Genomic DNA, 12,316 nt, shown 5'->3' with positions numbered 1-12,316 from the left:
AGGGTTGCCCATGAAAATCTCCTCAAAGCAACTCTGAAGTAATTCTGGACACTTACAGCAATAGTTCATAAAACAGGAAATAGGGGCCTTTATGGAGTAAGGTACCAAGTGTCTGGCAGGTAAATCCAGTACATGACGATTCTATAATTTAATAAGAGCTCATTTATTCTTACAGTATAGACACTAAGTTAGTCTCCATTTGGCCTCTCCTGAATGAGGACTTGGACTGAGTTGTCACCAGAACTCAAATCCTGTACAAAGCGCTGTCATCACCTTGGACTGGGAATAGAAACCAAGTAAATCAAGTCTTGTCCCAACAATGCAAACCAGTAAATAGACAGAGGCTAATGGCTTCAAATCCAAGAACTTAATTCCCTTCAGTCTCCATTATCCCATTATACAATAGAAACTAGATGGATGCATCCCTTAGTATTGCTGTATTGTGTGTAAGACAGTGAAGATGTCAAACTCAGTCCAACTGCTTGCTCATCAGGATTCTCCTGTTCTCTGCCACACTTAAGACTGGTTTCAGGACCCGAGAGAAAGTAGAAGCTTCATACTTGAAAAAGAAGTCTTTAATTTTGATTTAGTTTCCGTAATGTTTGGCTTTTGGTAACAACTTCATTAAATGTACAGCTCCAGCTTGATAAGTGAAAATTTACACTGATGAAAAAGAAGTACAAATAGTTGCTTTAAAATTACTAAGAAAAAAATACAGATTTCATCTCTTCCAGAGAATGCACCGGTCTTTCTACATCAAACCTCTGCACACATGATACACATTTTAGAAAAATCAAAGGAATGATATATAAGGAAATGCAATACAGTAATGAGAAAATCCATAGTGGACTAGCCAGCTCTTTATTGTTTTCTTAACACAGTATTTTATGAAAAGATTAAAAAACCTCAACCAACAACTGTTTAGTCCAACCGCAGAACTTAGCACATATGTAGACCTAATAATGACAGGACATTTCTGCTTTCTATTGCTGGTTTCTCATACAACATGATTTGTAAAAGTTTCTGCTAAGTAACAGAACAAAACTACTACATATATTTGAAGATAATTCCCACAAAAAAGTTTCATCAGTTTAATCAGTATTCATTAGTTACCAGTCATTATCATAGGCCTTTACTTGCTCTAAAGTCAATGACAAGACTCTCACTGGCTCCAACAATAGTTAACCCCTCCAGGAATAAGGCAAGGATGACAATTTCTGTGCAGTTTGGAGTCCAATCCAACAGGACTGGAATGCACCTTGAGACTTGTATGACTACATATAACTAACACCCACAAAAATCAAACAGTGTTTCATAATTGGTCCTGAAACAACATATGTAAAACAATGCAGGTTCTCACAGTGCTATGGAAACTAATACAAATGAAGCTTGATTCATATGGGTTTTTCCAAGCAATACAAATCTATGATGTTAATTTATTAATGAACATGTTCTGAAAATTGTATTAGCCATAAATAATTCATGTGTTATGAAACCGAAGAAAATAAACTAATACAAACACATGATTAAAAGAGAATTGATATTTGTGCATACAATTTTTCTCATACTAAGTTTCAGAACTCTGTAAACTGCGAGGCATTCATTGTGCTTAACATGGCAGAAAGTTATTATATGTCTGCATTATTTTATTCTGTTCAGTCCTCTTCCCATCAAACATGCAAACACTGTCATCACCATTTTTGGCTTCACTTCAACCAGATCATCTGGGAGAGCATAAATACGAGCACCAATTTTTCGAGCAACTGAAATGGCATACCTTGGAAAACAAGAGAAAACAAATACTGTTATTTTCTGGCTTCTACCAATACGTCAAAATTCACAACAACAAAACCAGATTTTAATGGCAGGATATGCCTGTTTAACAGTACTTAGGCTCTACCAGAAAATGGACATTATGGTGAAGAAAGCATGTACTGGCAGATGTTTTACTACTGGTTATCAAAGCATTTCTTTTGGTCAAAAACAGTATGAATTATGGCAAACTGTTAAGAAACCAATTCCAGTGCAGTGTTGGTAGGTCATATCAGCTGTAAATTTGACTTCCTATTTTAGATGAACTAGAAAAATAAATAATATTAGAATTTATATTCTATTCAAAAAAATAATTAGTATTATCTTTTTCCTAACAAATCAGTAAATAATGCATTACACTGTGAATTAATGCATTTCCTGCATTTCAGGAAAATATGAAGCATTCATTTAAAACTTACTTGGCATTATTCAATTTGTCTTGGTAAGAAAGGTCTTCTCTCTTGACCATTTCTGGACGAACTGCTTTTGGTGCAATGGCATCTATTAAATCTAGGACAGGTAAGCTAGTGCTAATTGATCTGTCCTGAAAGAAAAAGACTCAGGATTAGTTTAAAGGAATCTGCTTTTATTACTCCATCTTCAAAATGCAAAAACCCTACAGTACATCTTGCATGCATACTCAAAGACAGAAGCCTGTTTTCTTACTTCACAGTGTGAAGGTTCTCCTCACCCTTTATGAATTCTAATTTTCTTTTCTACAATCAGTATTTTAATGTTCACCATGCTGGTATCATTATTGCACAAATGGTTTAAATTTATTTCATCAAATTTCCCTCCTTAAGCCCTAAGGAAGGAAGGGAATTATGACGTAAGTTCAAGGGCCGGACTTTCAAGACAACAAAAAAAGATCCTTCCAGGCTCCCATACATATATTTTCCTTGTTTTCTTACCATAAAACTATTTTCTCCAGTAGTTAATGGCTCACTCTTTCTGTAATATTTCAACTCAGATGGTGTTCTGAGCTAGTGTGAGCAGTCTGTGTTTCATATTTAATACAGAGAGATTGTTAAAAGAGCAGTTGCCGTTGGTGCAATCATTCCCTGCCAGCTGTCCGGGCAGAGCAGGAGCTGCTGGTGCCAAAGCAAGCCCAGGCCCTGCAGTGGCTGAGCACAGCCACGGAGCACAGCTGCTTTTGTCACCAGGTCAGAACCAGGACTGCCAGTTCAGGGAGTCCCACAGAGCCATCATTAATTATACATCTAAAAATACTAATATAATTCTGCTTCAAGGCATGAAATGCATGGAGTCCCCAAGACTGTAAGAAACACCTTTGTTATTTTTACTGTTTGAATAATGGCAGTACAATAGAACTTGGCTTTCTTAGTCCACAGTGAAATATAAGGCACTTCTGCATTCTCTATGGTCTGCTTGCCACAGTGTCCCAAAACCCAAACAGTGAAAGGCATATTTATGTAAATATTGTAAAAAATTAGCAGTAAAAAAAACAAATACTGAATAGTGTCAATTTACATGAGTACCTTCTTATCTTTGGTCAACCGGCAGTTGAATTATCTTAAAAACACCATTTAAATGGCTGTAAAAACACAACCAATGTACCCAATGTACCCTCAAAGACACAGGCATACCAAAGGCAAGATATTGGGACAGGTTCTTGTCATACTTTCAGCTTATTTAATATCACTATTATAACAATTTATGTAGAAATAAGAGAAGCAACATCACATAAGAAAATGAAGGCTCAAGTTACCTTCTAAAGTGAAAACTAAATATTCTTACTTAATTTTTTATTAATAATGCTTATCTAATTAAAATTTGTAACATAGTGAACTCTCAAATGTTTAACTTGCTAGGTTCTCCTGCTTTGAATCACAGACATAACTGTCTGAGGTTATAAAATGAACCTGTACAAGAATGTTACATTTGTGTGCAATTATTAATCAGCCATTTCTAGAGCAAGAGATTCCCACAGAATAACACACCTGACACACACACGGCTTCTTTTGTTTTGAGCACTGAAACAAGGTGGAAGGAAAGGTTCCTTTAGCAGTGTGTTCTCTCAGGCTGAACGGGAACAGCTCCTGTTCTCCCCGCCTGCTGCACATCAGCAGCGCCAAGGGCAGCACAAGGTGTCGCTGGCTGCCCTGGGCTCCCCCTCCCGGCTGTGTCACACGTGAGAACATCCTTTAACCAGCTCCTAGCAGGAGTGATCATCTGCCCCCCGTACTTTCAAAATCCTTCTTATGGCTTGTGTAAGCATGACAGTGCCTATATCTAAATATTTGGAAAATATATGACATGCCAGGCCCAAAGACTGGTAATTTCAGACATAAGACCCTTTGAGAGTTTAAAGTTATTTTTCTTTTCTTTATTTTTGGGCTTTTTGTTTTGTATTTTACTGCAGCTACTATAAATTCTTTTAGTTTTCAATATATTTGAAAAATACTTTTGAAGATTCAAGGACTGTCAGAAATATTTCCATAAACAATTTTGCTAGTTGATGGCAGAGCTACTGTTAAAACCAAATCATTAACAGATCAGGTTAAAAATCCCAGGTCCTATTATATGTGGAAAAAAAAGTAAATAAAATTTATTACCTTGAAACTTGTAATTGAAGTTTTCTTATTTGCTTTTGCAAGTGTCTGATTCACCCACTTAATAATGATTTCATCATTTACTTTTTCGCCCTCTCCAAGGTCAGACAGTACATTCAAAGTATACCTTCAACAAAAACAAGAGCCCAAATTAAAATGAGTGGTGGAACTCAACTTTTCTTGCAAAGCTATAGCGAAGGTAAAATATTACTTCATCACAGTAACAATGCTAAGTACTCTTCATAGGGCACCCTTACCTTACAAACGATATAGTAATTGAAATCACTTATTCAGTGGTTACTGAATAAAATAATAAAATAATATCACAAACCTCATAATATTCATGGTAACATCTTCATGCATTTGTTTTACTCAGTACATCATAATAAATTATACTTTCTAAGTTAAAATTACTCCCACCATCCTAGTAGGGAAAAAAACTAAATCACAGCAGTTTGAGAACAAAAATCACTAAGTGTTTTGGGATAGGTCTAAGAAAACTAATTTGAGGAAAACATTTGCAATAAAACACTCCTTAATCAAATCACTTAATAATAATTTTTTCTCATGGAATACAGCAGCAAGATTTTGATTTGATGATACTTATGGTATCTATAGCTATAATGGCCTACAATTTTTTACCCTTTCAACTTCTATAGTGTAGGTATCACCACTGCCTTGGGTTTTAAAATATTTAAATTATTATACTTACAGAAAGACACATGGAATCAACATGAAATAAGGTGAATTCTTTTTACTTGCTGCAGGATCTATATTTTAGTCACAGTTTCTAGTTTATAAGGTTTTAATTGGCACTATAAATTGTGGTTTCAATCACTGCAAAGTATGTAAGATTACATACTGAATACTACCCTTAATTTGCCTTGATTTACAGACACACATGCACAGACACATTTATACACATCCGTCATACACTGCCTAACTTACCTTCTCATCAGCTGCCACACCAAAGCCAAAGTCAGAGTTGGATTACCCTCATTTAGATCATGTCCAGCAATACCAACCAGTGAGAATTTGGCTTTTGTCTTCCCAAGTTCTACTGCATAATTGCAATTCTCAATCTAAAAATAAATTTTGTGTGCAAATAATGAAAACATATTAATATTTCTGCAATACAGACATATACTCTATGTGTATTTTAAATTACTTTGGCTTACTGTTACCTACAGTGAGATCTGAAGCTAGAAAAGATTTCCAGTCTAGCTACACTGTGATTAAAATAAATAACAGTTTTTACTATAAATGCAATTATGCAAGATTCCAATGATAATTTTTTCCACATTTGAGAAAACCAAGTTTCCACTAAAGTAGTGAATAAAATATATTTACATCAAAACTATACTTTGAAAGATATTGAAATGCGTTCTTCTTAAACAGGCAGTAATTTTTATCCTCTACATTTTAGGCTTCACAACAACCACAAAACCATGTGAAAGCTTGGATCCTGTAAGTCTTGCCCAAATCCTCTGGGCAGCATATAAAACTGCTCTGGGAGGAAATGCTTCACAGTACAGGAGCATCCAGCAACAACAGCCAGGTCAGGCCTGAAGCTTTCACTTATAAGAGCTAAATTAGGCCATAAATGAAATATTGCTAAAAGGTGCCCACATTTAGAAACTAAGGTGATATATGCTATTACTGCTATTTATTCTTTGGGATAATAACTGAAAATTAGATTTTCTTTTTTTTTTCTCCCAGGGCTGTCTCAGTAGCACAGAAATCTCAACAGCACAGCCTACCATGAGCAGCATGGGAGCCAGAGGAGCTGGCTGCCCCCAGAGCATCACCCACCTTTTTCATGTTGCCCCCGAGCAGGGAGTAGGGAGGTTTGTTGACGTGGCTCCAGTTAACCGGAACGCGCGTCATGTCGTACAGTTGGAAGATGATTAAAGCATCAGAAAGGTCACTAAATCAAGAGCAAAACAATGGGCTTCAGCACAAAAGCACAGACTGACAATGAAAGTAAGTACTTGAGACTTCTCACAGTGTAATTAAGTTGCTGAAAAATTCCAGACACAAATAAAAACTGGTGTGGTTCTGTAAAGAAACTAGCCCACATTCCATTGCTTGATTCCTGCAAGTATATACACCAAATTCTGCATTTAATTTCATTAGTATCACAAATCTAACTGAAGCAATCTCAGTCACTGGCCTCAAATAAATAATTACTTTCATAAGGCAGGCATAGACAAAATAGCTGCTAAAAGAGTTTTAATTTATTGATCTCATTTTAGTTCTCTAAGGACTTTCCCAAATGTTAAACACTCATGCTTTATCTGCAGATGCCTACAGATGAATTTTGCTAAAGAATAATCAAAACCAATGAACTTATCTTGCAAAAGAGTAGTAAGAAAAGTATTATTTTCCAATTATATGTTGCATTACTGATAATTCCCATCAACTACTTAATAAATGAAATTCTCCATGTTAAGATCACTTTACAGAGATCAGAAAACTGAAATAATGAAACCAATTAGTAAATATACATACAAGCAAGGGCTCCTATATGCTCCCTCAATCTCATCTTTTATTGGCAGAATTTGAATCAATTTCTGGCATAATTTGAAAGTGACCAGAAGCATCTAAAAAGCTTGTTATAAAGCACTTCATCTGAGGGAATACTACACTGCAGAGCTCCTTACAGTCTACTGAAAAAATAAAGATTATACATCATAAAACACAATTATCTCAACTTTTATAAAAACATAATTCACATACAAGTGAGTGAGGGAGGGAGATTTAAACCTTCTTAGGTTTTCTAATCTATCTAGATTATGACTAGAATATTTGAGTCAGATACTGCTTAATGTGGTCCTACAGATCAGTTTTGAAGAAGAAACCTAGATATCACTATTCTAGTAGAAATACAACGTCCCCCTCTTCTTTCTTCCCCTGTCACCCCAGGGAAGTCAAATAAATCTTTTTAAAAAACCTTACCTGTATAAATGATTAACATATGGGCTCACACCCAGTGAATTCATCCAGTTTCTGAAAGTCCTTTCTTCCTTACTTTCTCCTATGGTGACAAATACAATTCTATATAAGTTATTGGAGAAAACACTTTAATAAGCAATGTTTAAATGTTTCTCATATCCCTCACCACCCCCCTCCCACCCCAAAAAGAGTTCACAATTTCCCAAACAATAATCTATACTACAAGGCAATCCTATCCAATTCAGATCCACTCAGTTCTGGGCACAGGGCAGGGGGACTACATGAAGTAGTATCATTAGACTACATTTATCTGAGTAAATACAATTTGATAAAATACAGAAATAATTTTTTGTTATATTTCACATAATTAATATATCATGAAGATGATTAATAATAAGTTCCTGAAACTAAAATGAGCAGAAACTGCATTCAACAGTTTGAGAGAAAAAATATCTTTTTATAAAAAGTCAGTACTAACACACGAGGCACTACAACTCCACTCTCTCCTCACAGAATTTGACAGTAATAATTTGCAAAAGGGCCTCCCTAAAGCAAGGATTTCTTTTTTTTTTAGTTCTTTGCACTGAAAACATGGACAGGCAGTGTTGTATTTGTTAACTTTGTGGAGCTATTTATACTGCTGAGGGGGCCAGTTATCCTCACAGTTTTAACCAGCAATTCTACTTAGAAGAACTTCAGAAAATTCATTAGGCAGTAAATCCCAACCTTCACTTTCCTGACATAGGTTGCTTTTATTATTGCAATCATGAGTCCTAACCTAACTCATTCTCTTTAAAGTTACAGCTTGCAAAAATTCATTCATTTTCTACATATAACACCACCTAAATTTTAACAACATCTCTGTAAACATCTACATGTGAATCAGTGCTGCATAGGCTGTTTTCTCTTGCATCAAAGAGGAGCATTTGAGAAAATTTAGCCTGAATAAGTGAGCTTGGAATAACCTCATAACTTTGTTCCCCTGGGTTGATAATCCACAGTTAAGAAAACAGTGAAGACACCGAGGAGGGAGAAAGCTCTGGACTTCAGAAATTTCACCTGCAGTTTACAGTTTCTAACAGAGTAAATTTTATTTTTAAAGTTTCAGCCGTCTTACCAGGTTCTTTCCAATTATTATGAAATAGTTGATATTCATCTTACCAATATGTTTTTCTAAATTATTTTTTTATATGCAATTCAAATTACTGTTTGTTTCAAATATTTACTTGTAAAAATAACCACAGAGCCACTGATGAAACAGTAGAAACAAAGAAAAATACTATTCTGCAAGATCATCAGAGAGCTTTGTTTCACATATTTCTTGCCACATTAAAATTTAAAAGAACAATCACACTTTATGACAAAGTTATTAAAAATATCAGTTTTTCCATTTAAAAAACAATCATAACTCAATAATTATATATAATTTAAGTTTATAAAGAATACATTTGATATTATAGTATTTTGAAGCAAGTGCCTTGTGGTTTTTTAATGATTTAATGGTTACTGAGCTTTGAGTTGATTTGCAGTACATAAAATCCTGACTGCAAAGTGCTTTTAGGAACACTTGTCCATTACAAAGACAGTACCAAGGTCATTTAGTGAACTCTTAAGAAACAGCACAGCCACAAAAACAGATACTCAGCAACTGCACTCAGACTGAGGATTTTAAAATGCTTGCTCAAGATTGTCAGGAGAATCCAAAGCAGCCAAGCAGGAGCAAGAGCATGCAAGCTGGGCAGGACCCTTTTGGAAAGTGGGAGTCCAGGAACTAAACCCAGCATATTATATTTAATATGCCACTCTAAACAAATCCCTTTATCATGCATAAGTTTTATCATAAGTTTTCCAGATGGCTGAGAAGTGACCAGTTTTTTTCTCTCTATTCCTTTATTCAAAATATACCTTGTGATCCTATCAGGAGCATATCTTCTGCTGAGTGGTGCAGCAGATAGCCAAAATCATTGGAAAACTGCAGAAAGGGGGCAGAGCTACACAAAAGAGAGAGGAGCAAATTTGGTAGTATCCTTTATATTTATTGCCATCTCTTTTTTGAGATCATTACACTGTGGAACTGAGTGGAGAGTAGCCATAGGGAGGGGATGAAAAATCCAAAGAGCTCCGAATAAACTTAAAATAATCCCTGCAACACAACTGAGCTCAAGATACAGTGGCACCCAAAGTTCAGCCAGCCTGAGTGGGAGTACTTAACCCTCTGGTAGTGACAGCCATGAAGGCTGCCAGTAATATAAGCAACAGCACAGAACATCTACAGTGGAGGAAAAGTGGGTGGACACAAGTCCGTCCTCTTCCTCCCTGCAAGAGCTCAGCTCTCTTCCTGACTTGGACTCCAAATTGCTGCTTTCCCCACAAGCCAGGGCCTCCTTGGATCAGCAGCAAAGGTGGTGCAAGAACTGAGCTCAGGACTGCCCTCTCCATCCCCACACAATATCAAATGCTCATTTTGCTGTGTCAGTATTCCTGAGACACAATCTCATATTTCAGTGCACATCACCAGATGTATTATCAGGGCAGATGTCAGTTTATGCACAGCATTAACTGTCTTAAACTGAAGAAGACAGCCACACCATGCTGATGAGGCGGGACCGTCCCTGAAAAGATGGAATTTATGCAGGAAAATGAAAACTTTCAGGAAGCTCTACTCACCCACACATACCTACAGCTCGTCATCTCAGTTCATGGCAAGCCCTCACTGGCTAAACCCTCCAAAATAGCTGTATGGCATTTGACTTACTGCAACTCTTGCCCTCATTTTATATGCTGTGGGGTTTTTTCCATCTCTTTTACTTATGATGGCATATTAAAACAATAGAAAAATGTAAGAACAATGCAAAAAAAAAAATCAACCAGAAAAGGACAGAGATGATTAAACAATATGGGAAAAAAGAACGAAAAATTGCAGAATAAACACTTTTATGGAGTACAGAAAAGTACTAAATACAGTACCTACATTAGGAGGGGTCAAATCTGCATTTCATGAAGCAAAACAGGAAAGCATTATAAATTATGAGTCAGATTTCAACAGACAATCTATGATGAAACTATAAAGAAATCAATGTCATATTTTATATCACTAGCTTGAGAAAACATCGGTATAAACACAGGACTTAATGGAAAACAAACAATACATTAACAGGAAAAAAAAACCATTCACAACCTTGGCTTTGGGCTGAAATAGCTATTTTGATGGTTTAGATCTACTTGACACCACGGCAATTATTATTTGAGGGCAAAAAGGAGTCATCTACTTTTCTTTGAACAGGTAACATTGGCATGATTATCCATCTCAAAAATATATACTGTAAATAGTAAGTTAAATTTGGCCAGTATTTATAATTACAAAATCATAGCCTAGCATTCAGTTGATTGTAACTTTTTAAATTGGTTTGGCTGAGACTTTCATCTCCATCTAAATGTTTCAGGAAAGTCCAGAAACCAATTCAACAGGTTTTTCCCATGCCATTGAAAACGCTTCCAAATTTAACCAAGTTTTCGGTATTTCAATTCACACCAGCAATTTTATCTTCAGAGCAGAGAAGGTGAACTGAGCATATTCCACCTCCACCCAGCTCCTGTATGCATTTCCAAGAGCTGACATTTCTAACAAAACTGAAGCAGAGGAAGAGCAGACCTTTCCTTCAGTCATTTGTCCTGGCCAGCAGGGACTGCAGTGACTGGGATATCACAGCTGGAAAGGGAAGACAAGGTCCTGTGCTCTACAGCCTCTATCACAGCTGGCACCCAGCTGAAGCTAGAAGAGCCAGAAGCCTGAAACAGGAATGCTCTGAGGGATACAAGATTTGTGACACAGGGATGCAGCAGCACAGACAAGTCATGAAAAAACAGGAGCAAAGGAAGATGGACTCACCTAGATGGAAAGGAAACCTGATAGGAACAGTAAGAGGAAGGCACGAGAAGGCAGTGCAGAGGACTATGTGAACATTGCTGATGATTCTCCCGAGTGCAGCACCCCTGATTCTCACACTCCTTTGAGATCAGTGAACAACTGTGAAATACACTGGCAGGAGCCATTCCATTATCCTAGATTAGCTGGTCCACAGCAAGGGCAACAGCCAAAGATTGCTACCAATTATCCCTTTATGTCTGGCATCAGAGATCTGAACTGTACAGTTAAAGGCCAAGTTCCCTGCTATGACAGGATCTATACAGGCTGCTGATACAAAAGCCTTTTTAAAAAAAATGTTTCCTAATTTAAAAGGCAACAAACATACACACACATATATACAAATGCACAAAAATATGTGAAAAATACTTTTAAAGACTATTACAGTTGCATAATATAGCACTTCAAAGAAAAAACAGAATTTGTATATCAGCTCAAATATAAATAGCATGGAAAGAAGCATGGGAAACTGAAAGGAAAGTAGGAGGACAGTTTTTGCTCCTGCAAATGGATGACAGAAGGTTATCCAGGAATGACCATTTGGTCAGGCTAACACAAGTGAACAATATACACACTACTGGGGTTTTCCACTAAGGCTTAAATTGGCTGCTAGTAAGTAAACATAGGCACCAGCACACAGGGATTCTACATCACAACCTAGGAGGAATACCTAAGTAGAAATCACTACAAATATTCTAATACTGATATTCTTCTCTTCCATACAGTTAGAAAGTTGAGTACCTTCTAATAAATTGAGATCATAAGATGAATTGTCAGGCTTGTGCAGGGCTGGATATGTGTTAAAGAGATTTGCAACAAAAGCCAAATTGAGTTTAGGGTTGCCTGCAACCACATCAGCTGGAGTTACAAACTGTCTGCAGCCCAATTTATCTGCCTGTTGGAGCATGTATTCAGCCCTCCTCAAGTCATTTTTATCCTAAAAAGAAAAACAAACAAAAGTTAATTTACAGTTAAGTCTAGTATTAGATTTTACTGAATCATCAGCTAGGGAAATCTTTAAATGACCCATGTCAGTTCCTCCCTCATTCTG

At 36.4% G+C, this 12,316-nt stretch overlaps 1 protein-coding gene across 5 annotated transcripts in view; it reads right to left on the bottom strand.

Annotated features, from left to right (window-relative positions):
• Window positions 1-139: 139 nt before the first annotated feature.
• Window positions 140-12,316, bottom strand: part of PLS1 (plastin 1) — a 42,545-nt gene continuing 30,368 nt past the window's right edge. For 4 of the 5 annotated variants that reach the window (XM_074547133.1, XM_074547134.1, XM_074547136.1 and 1 more), the window contains exons 10-17: window positions 12,007-12,202; window positions 10,308-10,328; window positions 7,344-7,422; window positions 6,198-6,312; window positions 5,334-5,467; window positions 4,389-4,512; window positions 2,232-2,356; window positions 140-1,777 (exon numbers count right to left, since the gene is read on the bottom strand). In XM_074547133.1, coding sequence (XP_074403234.1) covers window positions 1,642-1,777; window positions 2,232-2,356; window positions 4,389-4,512; window positions 5,334-5,467; window positions 6,198-6,312; window positions 7,344-7,422; window positions 10,308-10,328; window positions 12,007-12,202 — 930 coding nt within the window. In that variant the 3' untranslated portion in view covers window positions 140-1,641. The remainder of the gene's footprint in view (window positions 1,778-2,231; window positions 2,357-4,388; window positions 4,513-5,333; window positions 5,468-6,197; window positions 6,313-7,343; window positions 7,423-10,307; window positions 10,329-12,006; window positions 12,203-12,316) is intronic. The other variant, XM_005489447.4, reaches the window with a different exon arrangement.

The sequence above is a fragment of the Zonotrichia albicollis genome, chromosome 9 (genome assembly GCF_047830755.1).
Source record: "Zonotrichia albicollis isolate bZonAlb1 chromosome 9, bZonAlb1.hap1, whole genome shotgun sequence".
Taxonomy (NCBI): domain Eukaryota; kingdom Metazoa; phylum Chordata; class Aves; order Passeriformes; family Passerellidae; genus Zonotrichia; species Zonotrichia albicollis.
Note: the sequence above shows the minus strand (reverse complement) of the source record. Positions and strands in the feature narration are given on the sequence as shown.